Source organism: Acanthopagrus latus, chromosome 3, assembly GCF_904848185.1.
Source record: "Acanthopagrus latus isolate v.2019 chromosome 3, fAcaLat1.1, whole genome shotgun sequence".
Taxonomy (NCBI): domain Eukaryota; kingdom Metazoa; phylum Chordata; class Actinopteri; order Spariformes; family Sparidae; genus Acanthopagrus; species Acanthopagrus latus.
In genome coordinates, this window is record NC_051041.1 from 8,903,027 (window position 1) to 8,925,870 (window position 22,844).

At 40.9% G+C, this 22,844-nt stretch overlaps 3 protein-coding genes and 2 non-coding genes across 12 annotated transcripts; 4 read left to right on the plus strand and 1 right to left on the minus strand.

Annotated features, from left to right (window-relative positions):
• Positions 1 to 292: 292 nt before the first annotated feature.
• On the plus strand, positions 293 to 7,607 carry lrrc71 (leucine rich repeat containing 71). 7 transcript variants are annotated; one of them, XM_037092660.1, is made up of 16 exons: positions 294 to 481; positions 1,533 to 1,571; positions 1,642 to 1,776; positions 2,018 to 2,134; positions 2,316 to 2,391; positions 2,503 to 2,577; positions 3,438 to 3,506; positions 3,663 to 3,822; positions 3,905 to 3,988; positions 4,117 to 4,191; positions 4,268 to 4,387; positions 4,487 to 4,546; positions 5,125 to 5,151; positions 5,242 to 5,353; positions 5,717 to 5,808; positions 6,573 to 7,607. In XM_037092660.1, the coding sequence occupies exons 1-16, from the start codon at positions 406 to 408 to the stop codon at positions 6,687 to 6,689; spliced, it is 1,434 nt and encodes a 477-aa protein (XP_036948555.1). In that variant the 5' UTR covers positions 294 to 405; the 3' UTR covers positions 6,690 to 7,607. The 7 variants fall into 7 exon arrangements, with proteins under 7 accessions (XP_036948560.1, XP_036948555.1, XP_036948556.1 ...); XM_037092661.1 differs by having other exon boundaries at positions 5,245 to 5,353; XM_037092665.1 differs by lacking the exon at positions 4,117 to 4,191 and having other exon boundaries at positions 293 to 481.
• A 701-nt stretch (positions 7,608 to 8,308) lies between these two features.
• Positions 8,309 to 10,888, plus strand: rps27.1 (ribosomal protein S27). Its single transcript, XM_037092668.1, has 4 exons — positions 8,309 to 8,451; positions 9,091 to 9,199; positions 9,316 to 9,426; positions 10,633 to 10,888. The coding sequence occupies exons 1-4, from the start codon at positions 8,446 to 8,448 to the stop codon at positions 10,659 to 10,661; spliced, it is 255 nt and encodes an 84-aa protein (XP_036948563.1). The 5' UTR covers positions 8,309 to 8,445; the 3' UTR covers positions 10,662 to 10,888.
• On the plus strand, positions 10,189 to 10,318 carry LOC119017481. Its single transcript, XR_005074445.1, has one exon. It is a non-coding gene; the product is annotated as a small nucleolar RNA SNORA35 (small nucleolar RNA).
• Positions 10,889 to 11,056: 168 nt separating the features above from the next.
• On the plus strand, positions 11,057 to 11,186 carry LOC119017482. The gene has a single exon (XR_005074446.1). It is a non-coding gene; the product is annotated as a small nucleolar RNA SNORA35 (small nucleolar RNA).
• Positions 11,187 to 11,238: 52 nt separating this feature from the next.
• On the minus strand, positions 11,239 to 22,000 carry LOC119016629 (small conductance calcium-activated potassium channel protein 1-like). Of its 2 annotated transcripts, none has more exons than XM_037092657.1 (10): positions 21,872 to 22,000; positions 17,796 to 18,687; positions 17,141 to 17,236; positions 15,422 to 15,721; positions 14,702 to 14,823; positions 14,269 to 14,410; positions 14,074 to 14,184; positions 13,580 to 13,707; positions 12,050 to 12,119; positions 11,239 to 11,898 (listed from the first exon to the last, which is right to left on the minus strand). In XM_037092657.1, exons 1-10 carry the CDS (start codon positions 21,934 to 21,936, stop codon positions 11,671 to 11,673), a joined length of 2,154 nt encoding a protein of 717 aa, XP_036948552.1. In that variant the 5' UTR covers positions 21,937 to 22,000; the 3' UTR covers positions 11,239 to 11,670. The 2 variants fall into 2 exon arrangements, with proteins under 2 accessions (XP_036948552.1, XP_036948551.1); XM_037092656.1 differs by having other exon boundaries at positions 12,041 to 12,119; positions 21,872 to 21,998.
• Positions 22,001 to 22,844: the final 844 nt, after the last annotated feature.

Genomic DNA, 22,844 nt, shown 5'->3' on the forward strand with positions numbered 1-22,844 from the left:
CTGGAGGCTTAAAAGACAAACTTCGCATAGATTTTGTAGCCATTTTGGCACCAAACGGTCATTTGAAAACTCGCAATATTACAGGAATGTGATTGATAGACGAGTTCAATTAGACAGCCTACAGTAATATTGATATTCTTGGCACTGATAGCAACTCGAACACAGCATGAGCTACTTAAATATCTTCCAGCAACTCTTTATAAACCACAACTTTAAAATATACTAAGAGCAAAGGGGAAAGCTCAAAGCAAGTACATTGCCAGAAGTCTCGCGAGAAACCACAGGTTGGACTGGGGGAGTTGGTTACCATAGCGACGTCAGCGTCACCTCATCTAGCTAACAGTACAACGGCGTCAGCTCATTTATCTGAAGATTTTACGTTCACTAACTGGTATATTTCGACTTATGACAACAATGTCTAGAAGGAGACCAAAAGAAAAGAAAAAGGCGAATGCTGAGGACGAGGTCTCGAGAAATACAGGTTAGTTAAAGATGAGTATTTCATCGGCAACTCGGAGATGAACTTCAGTTGGCGTTAGCTTTGCAGCCCCTTCACTAGGCACCGAAGTGAAGTCAGTTTTAAAGTTGGATATTCGACAGACATTCTCTCCAGAGACACCCACCGCTCTTTCTCAGCTTCACCCACCGACCATACTCATATTAGTAGAAATTATGATAAACAACAATACTAAACTGAGTTCATGGAACAAGCTTATTTTGATGTGTTATGTATTTATATTAATAATTATTCTGAACTTTTCTCAATAGCTTCCATGTCAAACATGGAGGCTATTGTAAAGAAATGCTGAATTTGCATCATAAATATTCATAAAACTGAAAACTAACTTCAGGGCGGTTCACTGGGACTGTTAAAATAGCTTTTAAAAATTATGTAGGCTTCAAATGATAACATAATGATTAGACAAGAGCATTATATTGCCATTTCTGTCATTATGAATGTCTGACTGCAAATATTAAACCGAGCTTAGTTGTGGGATTTGTTTCAGGCTTAAATACACAGGTTTTTAAATAAGCAGTGGGATGATTAAAGTAGTAGTAGTAGTAGTTTGCCAGGACCACAATATGAAGAACAAACTCCCCTCTTAAGTTAAAGCCCAACATTCATTAATATTTACATGTACTATCTGACCAAGAAAAAGTACTTACATAGAAGAATCCAAAGTTAAAAAGTACAGTTTTTCCCTGACAAATATGTACTGAAGTGCATGTACTTTTCAATTGCGTAAGTAGGTTCTAGTAGTAGAGTAGTAGTTGTAGTAGTAGTTCATTCACACATTCAAAAAATGTTCACATAATATTGCAAGAGCAGACTGGACCTTACTATAACCCACCATATGCAGGACAGATGGCAGGGAAACAGGAAAACCCTGGATTTAAGCATTTTAAGAATCTTAATAGATGTCAGGGATGAAATGCCCTTTCTCATTCACTAGCTTCATTGTTTTTGTAAGGGGCATGATACGATAACTCATTGTCACTTTTATTAACAATGGCCTATCTGTTGTTTTTAGGACAGACTCCAAATGAAAAATGTCCAGCTATGACCTTTGGTAAGTAACATCATCGTGCTGTCTTCAGTAACAGAGGAGGGTTATATGGCTAAAACCCTTTATCCTACAGATGAATATCAGTGCTCAGGCAATGTGGAGATTGACTTCCCTGGGCTTTGTGCTCTTCTGGACATGAAGGATCTTCCAGCTGTCAGCACCAAGCAACCAGCCTCCTCTACCACTGAATCTGAAGGAGGGGTCACAGGTAAACAAGGATCATGGACCAAGGGACAGACAGACACATAAAACTACACTAATGTCTTTCTGTATGCCAACTGACCGTCTGATTTAAAAACGTAAACCGAAGAAAATATAAAGGCAGAGGAACATTCATTAACTGGAGATGTACTTTACTATACTGTAGACATCATTATATAAGAAGTTTGAATGTATAGTAATTGTTATTTATAGTCTTAGCTGTACTTCACTTACACTTATCACAATAGTGCCTTCAGAGGAAAGCGAGTCACAGATAGATGCTGTATCTTCCTGGTTAAAGCCATGCCTCCAAGTGGAGCTGGAGAATGAAGACCCCATCAGCGCCAAGAGCTTGAAGGTTTCTGGTGAGAAAACATCATCACAGATAAATATTTAAAGCCATTTTTGTCTTTGGTTTAACATTTATGTCTTTTTAGATTTGACACCCTGAGTTGTCTGTGCCCAATATTGCTCCTCTGTTATTAGTATCGTTCAGTATTTCTGCTGAATGTTGGATAAAACATCATCTGATTTAAAAATACACAGGATGGAAGGTGGATGAGTTGACTGCCAGAGTGCTGCAGAAGATGCTTCCCTCCTTGAACAAGCTGCAGAGCCTCCAGTGAGTATTGAGCTGACGGGAGCTGGTGCACTCCTGTTACAGGGAACAGGGTTACAGCTGTCACTGTTTTTATTCTTGTTTGTTTATGTAAAATTGTCCACTGTGGTGCAGTTTTTGGCAGGCGGGACTGACAGATCAAATGATAATATCCCTCGCCCTCACAATATCACTGTGCTCCAACCTCAGGTGAGTGGATTCTACTCATTCACGCTGTTGTTTGTAGCTACCTGTATCACAGTCTGTGTGGAAGGATGTGAAACTATGAGAGAATTCAGACCCGGTGGGACCGTCTTTCCTCAGTAATCTGATCAAAAGTGGACAGTTTTTGACAATAACTAGACCACTTGTGATCAGATCAGAAATTTCTTCATGTCTAACATAAACCAAATTTAGAAGAAAGCCCCAAATAGTTCATAATTTGTTGTAGAAAGTGTTGCGCACATTTAATACAAGTTTCCTTATTCCTCAACTCACAACTTTTTTAAAGGAGTCTGGTCACTTTCTCCACTGGCATCAAAGAAGTTTCCTGTATTGGTTACTGTTTACTGTACCCTCAAAATTTTACATGTTTGATGAAGTCACCTGAAAAAAATGTTCTCAAACGGCCGCTAAATGTTGACAGGTAAGACAGGTCGAAAGATTTAATCAGACAGTGTCTTCACAAACATCTGCTGGGAACATTGGCAGGTTCAGAGAGCCCAAAACATGTGGCGTACAGTATAGTAAATCACATAGAACTCAGACAGCGTGTAATCCATTTTGGATACACGTGCGTAAAACCTGTGGTCACCTGTGGCCCAGATCACCTCAGAATGTAGTCTGAGTGATCAGATCTTGAATACGTCCTCACATTTGTACTAAGAGCTCTCCATTTGTGATTGCATCACTCAGGATGCAGGTTGTTACCAGGTCTGAACAGCTTCTAAATTTGAGTGCAAGTTGGAAAGTGAGTGTTGCAGAGAAAACTACATCACTGTGTATTGAACATCATGAGTCAAACCCCCGAAGGTAACTGATCCTTCCCCTCCTCTTTGTTTTCATGTAAGAACTGTAACAGTGGAGGGCAACCCTCTCCCAGAGCGGAGCTTCCATATTCTTCTCTCGGAAAATAGCATGTGAGTTGCCATGAAGTTACATATCTCACATAGTAGTAAAAAACTTGTTGGTGTGGCGTGTTCACATGGACCCTCAGAGCGGGACTTAACAAATATTGTCTATGTAACCACAGCTAGTAGCATGCCTGATACATGTTTATGTTTATTTTAATCCAGGCTTACTCACTTGTCCCTGAGAAATAACCAGATCGGAGACGAGGGCGCTCGTCTGATTGGGTCGGCTCTTTCAACACTCAGTTCTGCCAACAAGAGCCTCTTGTCACTCAACCTGGCATTCAATTCTATTGGTGATGCAGGTGCTGAATATATTGCACAGGTAAAACCTATAACTGACACCATATTCACTGCATATGTTTCCTTCATGGCCGCTGAAGTGTTCATCCTGTTGTGTCTCTCAGGGTCTGCGGCTGAACTGTGCTCTGCTCATTCTCTCACTCTCCAACAATCAGATCGGAGATGCAGGAGCTGCTCATCTGGCTGCGGTATCCATTTACATGAAAGACTTAAACCTTGGAGATAAAGCATTTAAATCAGTGGGGAAGTTAATCATATTCTGCTTATTGCCTTATATTATGTGATTTAATAAGCATCTGGCCCTTTCCATTTTAAGATACTTGGTGAGTTTGCTCTCACTCATGAAGAAGTTGTGGAAAGGAGGAAGCTGCTTCTGGAGAGAACGCAGTCTGTAAGTGCAGAAATGTCACTCAATACCCTCACTGTCTTTCAAACACATTTCAGATTTTCTCATTCTGTTTTCGCAGCTGTCTACAAGGGTTGATTCTAACCCTTCGCCTGCTAGCCAGCTTCCCTCAGTGCCCAGCAGCACCTCACTAAGTGTCAGTAAAGGAGAGGGCAGAGGCAAGAAAAACATCATGTGCAAGGTAGACAACAAATTGAAAGTGTTGTATAGTCCCAGTTCTGATTCCATTTGTGGCTTACAAATCTTGTGACAAATGATCTTGAGATGTTTGACGGCACAGGAACCATTGAAAAAAGAAGAGAAACCACCTGCCAAGTCTAACAAGAAAAGTAATCTGTGTGTGAGTTCACACTTCATAATAACATCATTAATAAATTGTAGATTTATAGTAGATCAGACTTTAGTTGGTAGTTTCTTCTACTGTTAGCAGCAATAAACACTTTATAAAAGCTTAATAAGCTTTTATAATGTATTTGATTATTTAACCAGTCACACTTTACAGCATTGATTCATCAAGGAAACCCATGGAGTTTCTTCTTTCACAGGGCCAGCAGGCAATGGTTATAGCCAAGCTCAACAAGTTGCTCACCTTCAATGGATGATAAAAGAGACTAATAAAACTCACTATTGTTTCAGTGTCCCCTGTTATGATTGGACAACTGTACATGGTCGCTAAATGATGATAATATTCTAATCAACAGTTATAGCTTCCTTAGAAAGGGTCAGATGTAGACAAAAATTAACATCCAAGTCAAAAACATCCATGTGTGTCTTCTTGAATCAAAACAACTTCACTTCCTGAGGTTTTCTCTGAATTCAAAGTAAAATTGACTTGGGCTTTAAATGAGTCAGACTAAAACTTGAAGGTGCAGTGTGTATGTGATATTAATCCAGAGTTTTACTTTCTTTTTTCTGTAGGATAAATCAAATACTTCCATAACTGAGGTTTGTTTAATACAGTTCTATTTACAATGATGGATATGATTTGATTATACGCTGTCATGCACTTGTTTACTTCTCCCCTCTCTCAACCAGCAGGTGGAGGCGGTGGAGATAGTGAACCCCCTGCTGGACCAGTCGGTGCAACGCAGGGATGGTGAGCTTATTCTGCCTGGAAACGCAACTCTCACCTCCCTCAATCTGGCAGGTCAGTAAATGTGGCGTGTTCATCTCAGCCTTATATATGAATTCATCCCTTTTTGTCATTTGTTTAGAAAAAAAAACCCACAGAAGAAGTCAGAGATAGGAGGTGTATTATTTACAGGTCACGCTGGACTAATGAAATCCTTAATTTGTTTTGTACAAGCCGGACACTAATTAGCAGCTCCTTCCTCAGGGCTCTGTGCAAAATAAATAATGAAACCTTGTAAAGGCCATTTGAGGAGTTAATTAAAATTAGAATGGCTTTGTGTGTGTGTGTGTGCATGTGTGTGCGTGTGTGTGTGTGTGTGTGTGTGTGTGTGTGTGTGTGTGTGTGTGTGTGCGTGTGTGTGTGTGTTTGTGTGTGTAGGAAACAGAATTACAGAGAAGTCGTTGCCTCTGTTCCTGAAGTCAGTGGAGATGCAGGGCGATGAAGGAGGCCTGCTGCGTCTCTGCCTGCAGGTGTGCTTCACTCACACAGCGACCAGTGAATCATGAAAGGAAGAACAATAATTTACCTCTACAAATAACTTTCTACTACGACCGCTGTCCTTATATTTGTGTGCTTTTAGTTGATTTAACATTGTGACCTGGACTTGAGTCAACTTAGCTTGACAGAATATAAATCACTTGAGACATGAGACTCTAATGACATGTCTGTGTTCATTTCATGTTTTCAGTTAGATTGTTGTTGTTTGGCTGTCAGTATTTTAAACTGATAGGGAGAGATTATTTGTGGATTGTAAATAATTTAGAAATAAATAAACTGTAAGTTACTTTTGTAATATTCAATCTATTTAACTGAATGCTAACAATTGAGTTAACCAATGTACTTTATGAACAGGTAAGATAAAATAGATAATAATGTAATAACTAGATAGTCACTAAACCTTATTTGGATTCTGCAGGTGAGAATGCCGAATCTTGGGTGGGAAAAAAAATATCTTCCTTGCGACTTTGACCAAATGACTTATGTCTGGCTACTTTGAATTTGGATTTTTGATCTAATAAAGTACACTTTGTACCACCAATTATTTTAAGTTGACTTTAGTAAATTTCACCCATGGAACCACTCTTAGTTCTATAGAGCTTTCTTGTATTTGTACTTCTACTGGAGGAAAACCTTTTAACTTAATTGGTCAAGATTTAATTTAAGCTCCCTCTGTATTGATGAAATCTGAGGTGTAACAGAGAAACACGAAGATGATTTCTAATCTCTCTTTCAGAGAAACCGCTTCCCACCGGATTGTGAGATTTATGTGAAGATAAAGGAGCTGATGGCGCTCAGAGATCCACTCAACAAAAACACCGAACCGACAGAAGAGGAGGGACAGGGCGCATAGTGCTGAGAGAACTGATCTTGACTTCTACACAGTTAATGTATAGTTTAATAAGGTTTCTATGTACATCTCTACCGTGTCTTCTGTTGCGGCTTTGTAACACATGAGATGAACAAATGGAAGTTTTAACAGTTGATGTCTCGTGGTGCAGAAATAACATGAGGACAGTTTGGCACATTAAAATCCAGATACTTTGTGCAGGACAACAATCAGGACTGTTTACAGATCAATTCTACTGCTCTGTTTTGCTCATGGGTAGAATTTACACCAAGGACATAAACAGTCAGACAGTACTTGATATAGATGAACCATTGCTGTCACATCGAAGTTGTGAGCCAGTGTGAGACACTCCCCCAGTGTGTTAAAGTTACTGTCTTTTCCTTATGAAATCACTTCTTTGTGTTTACATGGGGTCTCCTTTCTAAACTGCAGTAGAGGAATCAACACAAAGAGATAATTTCACACATAAATAACCATGACAGTGAAGGTAACTGATTTGTCAATTCCTGGATACGGAAGTCTGATATTAGCTTTAGCTGAATTATAGAAATGTGTGTCTCCTGTCTCTTACATTGGAGTGTTAACAGGAGGAAGAATCACAATGAAACAGAAAACTTAATGATGGTATTTTATAAGAAGGAACTGAACACTTGCATGTCTGATGATGAGGATGGTGTGTCAGCTACTTGCCCTGAAGTGCCACCAGGTGGCTCTCAAAGTAAATGAAAATATGAACCCTTTCACTGATTGAAAGAGTGTATAGTCCAACAAGTAGGTGAGCAATAATAGATTTTTTGAGTTGGGGTTCCAATAATAATATTAGGAAAAATGTATTTTAAAGTTATTGTATTCTATTTTCAAAATGCACTGTGTGTATATTTGCAATACTCAGAATAAATTAAGAGATATTTTAGTGAATTACTTGATCGTTTATTCTGTGACATAACTGATTTTTTATTTAAAGCAATGATGTGACATTTAATTGGTCTTTTATTACATATCCATTCACATGCATATATGCACCCATATCCAAATATCTCGATTTATTTTGAGTAGTTTATTTTACTCAGATTTTCAAAAGAAAGACATTGCATACTTTTTATTTTGGTCAAAACAATCATTTTCGTTGTGCATATTTGAACATTTGGGGACACAAAACATAAAATGTTTCTTTTTTACACTTTATTGGAATAGTTCATTTTATAAATTAAATACAAGGAGTACAGGAAACAGTTTTTCGCCATAAAGGCTGCGGTATTCCAAACAATAAACAACAGAAATAAAAAATAAACAAACATAAAAAAACCCCAGTAAATTTATAAAGTTGCACAATATATAAGAAAACGTAAGAACAGCAAGGAACAAAGAACATAAAACGTAAACGAAAAAATTCGGTTAAACAACTGGAGTAAAAATGTAATAACCAATATTTTGGGAGGGAATAGACGTCAAATATGTTTTTAAATCGGTATCTTTGCAAAGTATGAAAGTAGGATAATTGTTTTAGTCTTGCCAATTTGTGGCCATAATATTTTGCCAACATATTAATTAAATTAATTTAATCTCCCGTCGATATTTAAAAGTTATCTTGGTAGAGGGACTTCAGTGGAGACAGCAGGGTGGAGTCTCGACCTCACCAACATGGCGGCCACGTCCTGTTAAATTCGTCACGTCCGGCTCGTGCTCAAAGGAACAACCGATATGAACCCCTCGCTTCCGGTAATGCCTCCTTTTCGGCAGCGGCTATTTCCTCGCCAACATGCCAGTGAGTATCCGGAGGCCTTCAGAAAATGACATTTACACCATTTAATCGCGTGTTGAAGGGCCAACACACGGCTCAATATTTACCTAAAACCTTACCGACTCGGCTGCCGTCAGTTTCAGACGCTTTCGCTGAGTTTCGGTCCCAGTTTTACATAAATAATTGTGCACGTTTGAGCGCATTGCGAGCGCATTGTGACACAAGATGGCCGCGCACACACCGCAAACATGGAGCCAGTTCAACGGAGGATCTGAGCGGGCTGATAGAACAGAAAACCCAACAATTGACAATTTCTTCTCGATTTATGTCGTGGCGCTGACGATGTACTAACTTCACATACATATTTTAGGACGAGGCAGCGAGTGACCAAAATGCGTAGCTTGCGTTATCTAATCCAAGAAATGTAGGCCAGCCGAGAAGCCTGAACGTAGAAACGTAGCGTTCACTTAGCTGGACAAAACGAGTCCTGTTAAATAATATGGATTTCTAAGAAAGTAATATATTTACATGACCGCAATCAAGTGGCTTACATTTCCACAAGGATGACCCGCGCGGTATCATTAATCGTAGTTGTAGCTGATCGATCCCCGAGGTGACTTTATGATATTCACAATCCTTTTGTTCATTTGCTCATCTTTTCAGCTCGCAAAAGACTTGTTGCACCCATCCCCTGAGGAGGAGAAGAGGAGGCACAAGAAGAAGCGTCTTGTTCAGAGTCCCAACTCTTACTTTATGGACGTGAAGTGTCCAGGTACAGTTTTTCTACATGTGGATTGTCCTCATCAACTACTGTCAGACAGTTTGTGCTTATCCATTTGAGCTTGTGAGGTAATGTTCTGATTTTTTCTTTTTTTTTTTTCTTTTCAGGATGCTACAAGATCACGACAGTGTTCAGCCACGCTCAGACAGTTGTGCTGTGTGTTGGCTGTTCAACAGTCCTGTGTCAGCCCACTGGAGGCAAAGCACGTCTCACAGAGGGTCAGTATGAACCTACAGTATTCATCTTAACAATCTGACTGCTGGTTCCACAGCGCGGGTCTCTTACTTAAACCCAGAGTTCAGTTATTGCAGAGTGTGTTAATTAATTTATGCAAGCGTCTGCTAAGGGTCGTTCAACAGCAACATAACCTAAAATGTGAAAACTGTCCAGATATGTATGTTGCCATTGTGTTGTCCTAAATTGGCTCAGTTTTGTTTTTTCAAAACAGTGCGAAATAGACCAAAAAAAAATCTGCATCTACCTTTTATTGCATGGTCTTTAGCGCTGAGAACTATTCTGGCTACCTTATCTGAAATGTCCCTATTTTTTAAATTTTGAAATCCATCATTCAGTGGCCACAAACGTGCATTGCGATTTAAGTATCAACTGATATGAAAGGTGACACCAGCCACAGTCTGTTTGCCCTGCTGCCTTCTGTTAAAAGATGCAGAGGCGCCTGCTGCCGTACCACCAGATTAAGCAGCTTTATTCCTCAGAATGAAACTCTTAAACTCATCCCCCATACTCCACTATAAAAAATATTTTCTTCTTGTGTAGCATAATGGGACTATAACTTGCTTTTCTATGTACAACAATCTGTTGCAGAGACATAATGTAATCAATTCTAGGTGCTACAACCTTATGGCAAATCAGGACCCTGACTATTAATGTACTCATAATTGACCTATTACTGGCATGTGGTTAGTGCTTTGGATATTGAAAAGGAGAATATTCCTGCGTGCGTTTATTGGAAGTTGTAGCCGCACTGCTAAGTGACTGGACTTCCTATATCGTGGTCTTCCAATCTCATTCCAGTGCCAGATCAACCTCAGTTTGCAGAAGGGTTGAGCTAGACCACTGGCTCCCCCCTTTCGAAGGCTGAGAACAAATATCCACCCTCCATCTACTGTACAGTACAGCTCTGATGCTGCTGGTGGTGTAGTTAGTGTTGTGTAGCCTGATTAATCTATTATATTAGCCAGTTCGGTCAAAGCTTTCACTTTTAAGCCTGATGTTGCACAATGTAAAGTAAGGAGGTAGCGGGAAGAGATGTTGATGTAATCAGTCACACGATGGGGGCAAACGATGACTCTTGTATCAGCACAGTGTAGTACAATAGCAGTGTGCACAGCCTGCAGTTTTTCTGAACTGTAAGGCTTCTCTTTTGTCAGCATTGCTCTGACTGTCATTGTCTCCTCTGGCAGGGTGCTCATTCAGGAGGAAGCAGCACTAGCTACTCTCCCTGGAGCTGAAAGGGAGAGGAGGGGATGGACCGGTTGATATCAGCGTCTTCTGCTTCGCGAGACGGCAGCAGACCCGGTGGTCTGATCTGATACGAGACCTGAAGTCGGACTGGACAGCAGATGGATTTCTACTGTTCATGTCGGCAGATCAGTTGTTGCTGTAACTCCACCCTCCAACCCTGTCTCTCTTAATAAAATATTGTTTTGGCTAAAGGAATGGTTTCTGCGTGGTTGTTTTCTGTTTTTCAAGAAATGCTAATAAGACATTCAATACAAAGGAAGTAATTAACCAGTAATATATTAATAGTCATCCCATTACTGGCATTTGGCTAGTGCTTTGGATACTGAAAAGGAGAATGTTCCTCCTGTGTGTTTGAGTTGTGAGCCGCACTGCTAAGTGACTGGACTTCCTATATCGTGGTCTTCCAATGTCATTCCAGTGCCAGATCAACCTCAGTTTGCAGAAGGGTTGAGCTAGACCACTGGCTCCCCCCTTTCGAAGGCTGAGAACAAATATCCACCCTCCATCTACTGTACAGTACAGCTCTTTAAATAAAACCTTCAATACAAAGTCAGTAGTCCCATCATTTTTATTACAAAGTACTACATAATGAGAAAAGTGAAGTGTTTACAGGTAAAGATAGTTCATGACATGGGAGTGCTAACAGCCCTCCAAAGCCGGCTATTTTTTTGGTTCAGTTAACGTATTGATAAGGGCTGTGACTAACAACTTCAATTATCACTGAATTAACTTTCCTTTCATCAGTTGGTCTAAAACATCAGAAAAAATATTCTTTCTACATTTTGGTATTTCTGCTACACAGAATTCCTACTACTTATATTTAATACAATTTTACATACTTTAGTACAGCCTTCAACTTAACACCCATCTGTCCGACTCTGAGAAAAGTCCTGACACGATTGTTTTAGGGTTATAGACTAATAACTCCTTCCATAGCACTTGAGAAGCTTTTATTTCCCCGCTCCATCAGCCTCTCTCTACCTGTCCACATTAGAACTAGCAGCCTCCGTCTTCACCTCCCTCTCCCTGAGCAGGTGGCGGATGGAGGAGTTCTGCGTGGACAGGGTGTTGGACAGGAGCGGCATCAGGCTCCTGAAGCCCTCCCGCAGCTCCTCCACGTGCTTCTCCAGGCTGTGGATGTGTGTGTCCAGCTCCCCCCTGCAGCCCTGCACCTCCGACAGCACGTCATACATCAGGTTCTGCATCTGGATGGTGTTGACGTCCGCGTCGGTGCATGTGGGCCCACACAGATAAGAGAGAGCAAAAGGAAACGCATCAGGGCATATCAGATGCTACCTTGTTGAGGTTGTCAGTGGATGGGAAGTTTAAAATGACGCCTTTACTTGCCTCTCTCACCTTGCAGAGGTCTACAAGTGTGTTGCCTTGATCTGCGAGGATCCTCTTCTCCATCTTAACTCGCCGCAGCCTGGAGACACATGAAGTTGTGAGGGGAAATTCAAAGGGCCAGTTGTTCCACATTACCAAAAAACACGACACATTAAATAGTTTTTATAGAGATTGTGTTTGGTTGGATATAGTTCAAATGCAAAACTGCTGACAGTGAGGTTTTGGGGAAACTGAAAACACTTGCATTTAGGTTCTCAAATGTCAATTTTCAAACAATCTACAATCATCTCTCTTGTATTGAGGATGACACTGAGGTGTAGTAAGCATACAGTATGCAACTGTTGCTCTGCATAAGCCACAAGAAACACTGGTGAATGCTGCAATGTAGAGTGAACATTAACCACCATATACTACTGGTCATGCCAGACCAACGCTAAGTCCCAAATCTGATTCTAAAAAAAGAAAAAAAAAAAAATGTAAATCATTCATTCAAATTTGAAGGAATACCCTCAATGCGTTCTTGTGAAATCACTCTCACAAGAACCCAAAACCTGAAAACATAATGCCTCCTGCCACAGACATTGCCAGCGCAGAGGCATAAAAAACTGCTCGCAGGGAATTTGCTGATTGTGGAGAATAACCAGCACATTTCTGGAAAAAACTGATAACATTTTCCCACTAATTTTGAATGATCTCTATTGTACTAGGCTGTTGTTTAATTACAGGAACAATGGATCTAGCGTTTAAATTTTGAGTGTGCCGCTTGTTGACGCTATTCTCCTACAATGCATTGCAAAAAGGACATGCAGGGACGATTAACAGCTGGAAAATGAATGAATAAATGCACTCAAAACAAAACTCAGTGGTTTACATAGGAAATCACTTTTGTTAGTAGCTAGTGATTTAATAATGTTCGGTGTATGATTAAAAACCTTGCATATTTAGAATAATACAATTAATCAGAGATGGGGATAGGCCATATCATTTCCTGTTCCAGTACAGTGGTTATAGTACATTCATATTAATTTTATTTTACTATTATTATTATTTTACTGTCAAGAAACACATACACACACTGTATAGAACTGGTATGTAGTATGGATTTTGGGCCTTGCGAGTGTGCCGACCTGAGCAGCTGCGTGTTTTATTATGAGTTCAGCTTTTCTTTTGTAATTGAAGGAATGTGTTACTTGTTCTTTCAGAAGTTATGCAGTCTACCTTAACCCTTTTAAAAATCTCAAGAAGTCAGGACATTAAACAATCTGTTACACACTAGGTAAAGTGGTGAACTGGTGGTCATTCAATCTCATCAAGAAATGCCCCTAATTTTGTCTTCGTGTCAGATTATTGGGCAAAAAATGATTGTTAATACAAAAATGCAGTTGATTCATGTTGAAATTGGGTGTTAGGTTAGGCGATAATGTTGAGATGGATCATTCAACACCACAAATCCTTTAGAAAACACTTTCACAAAGTGAAAGGTGAGGAGCAAGGGAAATGAGGACAAGCCATCTTTATATTAAGAGTTAAGTGTCTTACTGGTGGATGGCCAGAAGCAGCTTCCTCTGATGCATGCGGACTCTGGTGTGGTCTCTTTCCCTTGACAGCTTAGTGTGTTTGTAGATAAGCCAGGTCTCTCTCAGCACATTTGCTGCGGCAATTTTTATCTGGGGAAAAGATGTGAGAAAATCACCCGGCAGAGTTATTTTATGTCTATGCAAATAACCTGAAAGTGCTGTTATTTACTGCACATGCTGAATAATACCAACATAATTCAGATAACACAGCGTACTACAGCCATTTTACTGTGTACCTAACTTTCAAACTTGTTTTTTCGTAAAGCAAGTGAAGAAAATATATAATGTTGCTGTTTTCAACTACAAAATACTTTGTTTTAGGCTTTTTCTAAAAAATAATGTCAATATCTTACAACAGGTCAATGAAAAAAAACGAGACATCAATATGTGCTCTAACTTTGAGCCTACTAAATTAACTAAAATAAAAGCCATGCTGAGGAACATATTGCTATTCACCCTCTTGGAGATGTGGGAGTCCATCATGAAGTTGTGGACATGTTTCTCTGCTCTGGTCAGCTCCAGCTTCCTGGCGACCACCGCCACCACCAGGACGGTGCAGCCGGCCCCCTGCGAGAGTCACAAATAGACACGTCAACTGCCAGAATCTGAATTAATCCGACCAGGAGGTCAAGCGTCGAGCCGCTGTCCCACCATTATTCCAGTGAGGAGGCAGATGCTGCGGCCACAGTAGGTGTGAGGCACCACATCTCCGTAACCGATGGACAAGAAGGTGACTGACACCATCCACAACGCCTCCATGTAGTTGCTACTCAGATCTCTGTAGTTGTGATGTCTGTGGGAAAGAAGAGGGTCAGTTTCTTCCTGACATTGTTTCAGCTGACATTTTGGATCATCACAATATTTTCATGTGGCTTATGTTTACATTCATGTATGTTTTTGCTTGTTGGTTGGTTGGGAGCAGGATCTCACCAAAACTACTGAACCGATGTTTTAAAAACTTAGATGGACCAGAGCTGACCCCATTAACTTTTGGTGTGGATTCAGATTAAAGGGGACAGAGTAATGAACTTTTTTTTTTTTTTTGAAGTGTTCAGAGAAAGGCTGGTCTCTCATCATCACATACCTCTCACAAACATGTAAGCCCCACGCTGCCACAATCCAGAGAGAGACACTGAAAATCATCAGCACAGTGCCTGGGTAGCTGGTCATCAGTGTTTTCCCCACAAACCGGGTGTTGAAGTGTATCTGGAGATCAAACATGAGATGCATTTACGTCACATTTATGACGGCAGGGGCACACTTAGCCAGACTATTTGGGATAGCACCTGTCAGATTATGATTATCTAATGCAGAGGAGATGAGGGATAAAAAAAAAAACTTGTTCTCAATCTGGCTTGATACATGGATAGTGGGTTTGGCATCGCAGAGGGGAGACAAAGGTCATTTTTGCCACTCTTAAATAGCATTCATGAGGGAAGGGGGATTAGCCTGGAGGATATTATCAAAGCAGAGAAGCGAAGGAGAACGAGCAGGGGACATAATCGGCATGTGGAAGCACAGGGATTCATGGCAGCGAAACCGTGATAGTCACACCTCAAGATTCACACCTCTACAGACCTCTCGGCCCACCTAGACATGAGACATAAACAGATGATGAAATGTCCATAGAGGAAGCCCAGACCAAATCCCAAGTACAGACCCATGAAGGCTGCTGTCCCACTGCCTAAGCTTTCAAAATCATACCAACATTGACAACGCAAAGCATGTGCGAAGTGTCACGATCTCATCACAGTACTATCCAAAGCCAGACTGTGAGGGGCGGCCCGAGGAGTTGACCTCCCACCTTATTGAGCGCTCCGATGCTCCGGGACGCGGTGTCTGTGAAGAGGCGGCTGTGCAGCATCATGGCCCGGCCCAGCAGGTAGAGCCTGAGGAACATGGGCAGGGCCAGGACGATCTCCAGCTCCGTCTCCGACAGCGACAGGCGGCTTTTGGTGTGACGGAAGGTCTGCTGGAAGTACTCCAGCAGCCCCACTGGATAGGGGTGGATGGCCACCGTTGCCAGCTCCAGGGCGACCAGGGCCACACGGTCGGTGGTCAGGGCAATGCGCCAATCCTCGGCACCGATGTCGTGAGCGTACAGCTACAGTAGGGGTGTTGAGAGCAACAGTTAGCCTCTAACTTGAGGATTAAGGAATAGTAAATGAGTACACTGTTGATTTTACATATGAGATCTTTTTAACTTGAAAGAAAGGTGTTGGCCTTAAAAGAGCTTTGCAAAAACTGCCTCAATTACATCACGAGTCATTAGCTGTTAGGACTTAAGAGTTTAAAAGTTTAAGAAAGAAAGAAAGAAAGAAAGAAAGAAAGAGAAAAGAGTACGAGTAAGAGCGAAATTAACTAGATTACCACTTCAACTTTAAGCTAGTTGTTGAGGCTACTAGCTAGCAGCTACTAGCATACAACGGCTGGCTCTAAGGAGCCGAATGTGTGATCTAACGGTCGGCCGTCGACTTGCATTATGGGTAAGGTAGGCGCCATGTTTTGAAACAGAAGATGTTATACTGCAGTGAAATTAAAGTTTCATGTGCATGTTTCTGTGTTACAAATATTTCTTAGCATCTATGATAATTTATATATGATATGTAGATATATGTAGTTTGAAGTATTTCTACAGGAAATGCGCTAGCATTTTTCGCAAATGGTTCTAGTCTCAAAGTCAATTAGTTTTTTAAATTGGTTTTCAGTTAAATGCCTTAAATAAGGTCTGTGGCTTAATATATTTACATGTTTGGTTCCAAGACACAATCAACATTGTGAAACGTCCCACAATTTCATTAAAAATCACTTACGTGGCATTAAAAGATCACTATTATGTCGTTACAGGTAGACTTCAGTTACAATCTTTTTAAACTCTAACTTTACAACATGTAGATTGATCAATTAACACAAATTGAACCAGGGCAATGCTAACTTCCAGGTAAGCCTACAAGAATACTTCATAGCTACACTACTCTGTTTCTTTTCATTTTCATCTCAAAATTAGCATAAATATTCCTCTCTCTCTCTCTCTCTCTCTCTCTCTCTCTCTCTCTCTCTCTCTCTCTCTCTATATATATATATATATATATATATATATATATATATATATATATATATATATTTATATTTATATTCCACGGTAGGTGCCATGTTCTGAAAATGAACAAGAATGTGTTATAGGTGTGCGAGGTTATAGACAGCGATAGAGCAAGACTAAGTACATTTATTAAGTATTGTACTAGAAGCAGCTTTATAGGGAAAAATCACTCTTTGGTTGAACTTCTAACACTGCAGTAACTTTTTATGAGTGATCATAAGATGACTTTGCTCCATTTTATGATGGGGAATCACTGTGTGAGGAAGATCCTTGAAATTCATTTACATTCACTGTCCAAGAAAACTTTTTTTAATTGCTTCTGGCTAAGGTTAATTGCTAATAAGGATATGACATGATAATCAATTTACGTGGAGGAGAGCCCAAAAAAATCCCTGATCTTGTTATCATGAAGAGATTAGTTACCTGGACCTCACAGCAGTGGTATGCTATGATGAGGCCCAGCAGGATGATCGTAGAGAAACTGATCACGGACTTGAGTGCGAGGGAGTAGATGGAGCTCTGTGAAACACACACACACACACACACACACACACACACACACACACACACAAACATTACATCATTGTCAGCTGATGACTGTGTGTCATTACAAAGCTCAATCTATCAAATGGCAGCCAGTGATCCTGATTAACCTTCTAATCTTACGTACATTTAGATAATCCATTGATAGAATGAATGTGATCTTAGGGGCAGACTGTGCATTTCCCTGCAGCTGCTGGGAGATCAATTCTTAAATACTTACACTCAACAGATTTTCATATACAGCCCAGTAATAAAGATTATAATTGTGGATAAATGTATGGAGGACAAGGACAGGAATGAACTTTTTACTGAGAGATTCTCTGAATATGAAATAAAATGATAAATTAAGTGAAAGGTGTGCAATATTGATACTCAAAATCAGATTTTGACCAACGAGTGAGTGTCTCTTTTCAGAAAAGATAATAGCTGGGTTTGTGTAGCTTGATTTCTTTAAAACTCCTTTTTTAAACTGTTGCCAAACTTTTACAGCCAGTAATCATGTTAACGTCTGTCCAAGGATTTCTCTCTTTCTGACCTTGCTGTAGACGCTCCAGGAGAGTTCTGTCTCCATCACCATCATCACCACCCCAAATATCCCAACAGCCAGGGCACAGTCATTCAGCCTCTGCCTCCTCAAAAACAGAGCCCTCCTGTGGACCAGCCGCCAGCCGATGTTGTGTGTCTTCCAGTATGTGTCGTCCTTGTCATCGTCTTTATCTTTTGGGTTGGGCAGGGGACCTGAAGAATGGCTCAGACTTGGATGCCCGGCTCCGGGCAGCATGCCTTTGGCCTCAGACAGGTCCTGGCGATACTGTGGCGCCTCATTATGTGGCTGAAGGTCATCATCTTTGCTGGTGATGATGATCTCAGGGAGACTCTGGTGTTCATGCATCTCCAAAGAGACGTTCCCTGACTTGCGCCGCCCTCTGCCCTCGACATCCTTGATGTCCAAGTGTGACCTGCAGGGGCTCTTAAAGGGGGAACTGCAGGAAGAAATGGGGACGTCAGTGAAAGAGGTGACTTTCTCCTGGAGTCTGTGAGCGCCTGCATTTCTGGCTTTGCACTGGTGGTTACGCTCCCTTTGTGCTTGGTTTTGTCTACTCCCCCCTGACCTTTTCTCACATTTCTTCTCTTTGCCTTTGTCTCCCCTCCTTTTGGAGTGAGGTGAAGGGGTGACATAAAGGTGCCCATTGTACAAAGGTGTGGTGGCCATGGCCTGGGTCCTGTCTATCCACACAGTCTGATCGGCTGATGTTTGGATGTTTTGGTGTATCCCACAATGTGGGGAGCAGGCTTGAGGCTGAGGGATTGTCCTCGGCGGAAGGAGGGGTCGCTGGTCCTCCACCTCGTCTCCATCCACCACTGACAGATTCATAGAGGGGGAGTGATCCATGGTGAGAGGCTTTATAGTAGGTGATTCACCGGATCTTTTCAAGAGGTTTGTACAGAAAACGCAAGGGAGACAGAAGACAATGTCAGACAAGCATCGTGAAATTACAGGAAAGTTCACTAGATCAGTCACCAGAGAAGATTTCAAGAAGTCTTCTCATCTCGTTCAATCTCATCTTTAATTTATTGTTTTATATTTATCTGTCAATTAGCAAATTAATGTAAAATGTAAAGAACAACAAAGTAGTCTCTACAATAATTCAGCCCAATAACAAATGTTCGTCTCAATGTGCTGTAATCAAAATATAGTCACAAACTTCGTAAGCTGGAATTTTAAAGTCTTTTCTCACGCAGCTTTTTTATTCTTACCTTTTAAGCCAGGTTTTCCTATCTACGAGGAAGAAAAAAGCCTTAACTCTTGTGACGACTACTTTATCTGGTAATTTCCCCCAAGTATTTTAGTATTCAATCTTCTTATGGCCCTGAAGGTCACATCTGCCTGAACCATGCAGAGATCCTCCAAATAAAATCCTACTGCAAATTGGACTCCGCTTGCGCTCTGTTTCATTGAGAAGACATGCAAAGTAAAACAGTAAAAACGAATCAAACTACAACAGCAATGAGCTCCAGCGTGATCAGATCGAGATATTCCACATGTCCTTTGCTCTGCGTGTATCAAACTTTCCAGCAATCCATCAGCAGCCTCAGCATCCCAGAGCCCCTCCCATCGATTCAAGCAGATGTTACGAACTTATCCTGTGTATGACGACATAATAGATAAATACCCGTTGATATCCATTACATTCTCAGGCATTTATTCCCTTGTTTGTCCGTGTTTCCTGCTTTCCGGTTGTCCATTATTCGTACATCTTCCTTAAAGCTGGAGGGGCTTAATAAACACAAAGACTCTATGCTGCAGATGTTGCATGGAGCAAATGCAAAGAATGAGTCATCTGGTTTTTTTTTGTTTTGTTTTTTTGCCAGGATTGGCGGATTTCCTTCTCGCTATGTGTGTGTGTGTGTTGGGGAGGGAGGAATATCTGCTTACATGTGTGCCCTGGTGTCAAAAATCAGCCTTAAACTATTCTTATAGTCGCATTAGAAATGCTATTATATCACTTTTCATTTTGTTATTTTATCAATCTGTGCCATTACCGTCATGGGAGAGTTCCAAGTTGGCTGTAAAAACTTTTTTTTTTTTAATGAATAAATCTAATCTTCAAAAGAGAATAACGGTGCTTTGAAATCAATTCAGCAGATTAGTATTGCAGATTAATCAAGTGAGACGGAGATCTCATACTTATCTCATAGATTATGAAATATCAAATATGTCACCCCTTAACGGAACAATATGCACAGAGCGAGGCGGAGTATTAAGCATTAAAGTCGCTACAATGACATTCAGCATCCTTTAGTTATCTAAATCCTCGTGACAGATGGGTCGACAGATAATAGAGCTCCCTCCAAATGGAAAGACCTAAGGAGCAAAAGGGTGGGCGGAGCGCATCCGGATAGTAGCAGGATAAAGAAAAGCATTATCTAATCTGAAGACAACATGTATTTAAAGAGAGATGGAGGGACAAGGAGGGTCGTGACTGTGCGCAGGTGGGACAGCACAAACATGTTGGTCTGAAGGCATTGTTACTTCCTCAGACGTCCCTCCAGATGTGAAAATAGATTAATTATAAAACTACTCGGTTCTTCTCTGAGACTTAGCCAGATGCTGCTGTCTGGATTTTTTTTTGTGTGTTTTGATACACTCTGTAGACAGGGAGCTCTCAACTGTCTGTGCCTCAGTGCGTTACTGTCAACAACAAACCCTGGTGGGTAGTATCTGGCAAATATCGATGGTATCTCATTGATATCTCAAAGCCTGGCTGAGAACTGGATCCTAATACTTTGCTGAAATAGACTCAGTTCACTCAGCTGTGGTGACGACGAATCCTCCTGAATGATGTTGTCCTTTTAATAACAGGATGCTGAAAGGATATATGAACATCTGCAAGGCTTCAAATTAATTCAAGCCTCCAGCCAAGGGCTTGTAAATCCTGACTGCTGTAGCAGGCAGCTAAGTATGTCAATTTGTCTTTCCCCTGTGGCCGGTAGCCAGTGTGTCTTCAATTAGTCTTCTCCATTGCAAATCATCCTATGGCTGCTAAGAAAGTGAAATTAAACCGGGATATTTTGAGTCCACTAATTGCTGTGGCTGGTAAATGGTAAATCTGCCTCATGCCCTGAATCTTTAGTGAGTGACAGTTCATCTTCTGGTCACGATATTAATTGCTTCAGTCTGATCTGTAGGGATGCAACGGTCAAGAGATAGAGAGGTCCCATGAGGACACAACCAGCAGTATGTAATTTTTCTGTGTTTTACAGGACAAAGGTCACATTAAATGTTAAAGGAATAGTTGGACATTTTATGAAATATGCATAGCTGCTTTCTTGCCAAGTCTTGGTGAGGAAATTGGCAGCAGTTTTTATATTTGGGCCCCACACGCATTAAATCCAAGTTTCAGTTATTTGCATGAAAATGCAGCCTAGATTATTTTAGTTTTTTTTGTCGTAACTTGGATAACCAATTTCAAATTCTTTTTGGTAGTTCAGAAAACAGGATTCTGTTGAGAGGGTCTGTGCCATGTTGAGAAAACCAAACAACTTTTGAATCTGAAGCTATAGTTTCTTCCTTGAAGGATGCACACACAGTGAATGCCTCCATGCAGTGTCCTTCAAAATTAGGATAACAACTTGCAACTTGTCTCCCATTGCACTGATGTCAGTCACCAGTGAGAGGGCAGTGGCATACACAACCTCTCTAAGGGGCAAACAAAAACTAAAGAATAAATGCCAGAGGGGCAAATTATTTGTTCCTGAGAAATTTTTAAGCATAAATGCAGTTGCAGGTATTTTAATTTTCTGCATGTCACCAAAAAGCAGGAAACACAGTTGCTGCTAACGAGTTTTTCTGGGGGAAGACCTCCAGACTTCACATCATCCATTTGAGGTCTCAATGTTGGCAAGTAAGCTTGAGGTTACATCTACAATCTCTGACCGAGTTGAGTTGCATTGCATTCAACTCAAATGGTCTTTTTTGAAAAAGACTACAGACTATCTGGTTCTGTCACTCTTTCTATTGCCTGACAGTGTTATTTAAGTGCAGAGCTAAATTGGTGGAGTGCTCTTGTAAGATTTCACGCCACACCATTTTATTGGATTACAGTCTACCTTTGTCCAGCTGCTCTGTGGCTGCCTGAGGCAGGATGTAGCTGTCTATTAGAAGAGAACTTCATCTACTGAACTCCATTCAAGACAAAAAAAAAGGCCACTCTGACAAATCAGACGTCACAGCAAGTGGATGTGTGTGCTCCTTTTGTCGATAACACCCTATTAAGTGGAGGGGACGTGTCAGCGTAGGAGAGGGCCTAATCCAATCAGCAGAGTAATTAAAAACACACAGCACAGCAGCCCTGATGGCTGCATAGTCAGGGGCGGCATTCAGCATTTAGCAAAGAGAGGGATGAGCTGTAGTCCTGCCAGGTCAGGGCCGTGGCCACCTCTGCCGCTGCGCAATTACAACCACGATCTGGATCAACAATTTGATCACGCATAGACAGTGATTTGTGGCACCGTTAGCACCGCGTTATTATCCTCATGGTCTTCATGATCCTCACCCTCCTTCTCTAACTATCACAGTTAGCCGCGCCGTGGCTTTATTCCACAACCTGCTCAGTGTTTTTTTTATTCATCTGCCTGCATTGTTTCCTAATTAGCCTCTCTCTTTATAGCATTGGCTCTCATCATCTTCTCGTTTCATTTAGCTCCATTTTGTTCCTCGTTAATTAACACCTTCACCTCACTCCGAAGGAAAAAAAAAAAAAGAAAAAAAAAACTGCTGCTAGTTGCTGAGCTGCAGCCAGCATGCAGTTGTAAAACGAACCACCAGATGTCACCCACGCCTCAGCGCCCTCCAAATGTGTATTTTTTTTTTAATTTTTTTTATGAAGCGCAATGAATTTTGTTTTTGGCACTGTGTCACACTGGTGCTTGGTGCATAACAGCGCAAGGAGCTTTTTTTTTTTTTTAATTTAATTTAATTTTATTATTAGATGAACTCCGAGTCAATTTTGCACACATTTAAGCAGTAATATTGCAGCAGCAACAGGATGCTTCTTCTCTGATGATACATTGCTGAGGCGCG

Coding starts and splice junctions, on each gene's coding strand:
- LOC119016629 (XM_037092656.1), bottom strand. CDS start 21,936: ATGAAGTTCTCTTCTAATAGACAGCTACATCCTGCCTCAGGCAGCCAC. Junction 13,708..14,073: donor ACTCCCACATCTCCAAGAGG/GTGAATAGCAAT, acceptor TCTTTTCCCCAG/ATAAAAATTGCCGCAGCAAA. Junction 11,899..12,040: donor ACCTCTGCAAGGTGAGAGAG/GCAAGTAAAGGC, acceptor AACACCATCCAG/ATGCAGAACCTGATGTATGA.
- lrrc71 (XM_037092660.1), top strand. CDS start 406: ATGACAACAATGTCTAGAAGGAGACCAAAAGAAAAGAAAAAGGCGAAT. Junction 3,507..3,662: donor CTTCTCTCGGAAAATAGCAT/GTGAGTTGCCAT, acceptor ATTTTAATCCAG/GCTTACTCACTTGTCCCTGA. Junction 4,547..5,124: donor ACAAGAAAAGTAATCTGTGT/GTGAGTTCACAC, acceptor TTTTTTCTGTAG/GATAAATCAAATACTTCCAT.
- rps27.1 (XM_037092668.1), top strand. Junction 9,200..9,315: donor TATGGACGTGAAGTGTCCAG/GTACAGTTTTTC, acceptor TTTTCTTTTCAG/GATGCTACAAGATCACGACA. Junction 9,427..10,632: donor CAAAGCACGTCTCACAGAGG/GTCAGTATGAAC, acceptor CTCCTCTGGCAG/GGTGCTCATTCAGGAGGAAG.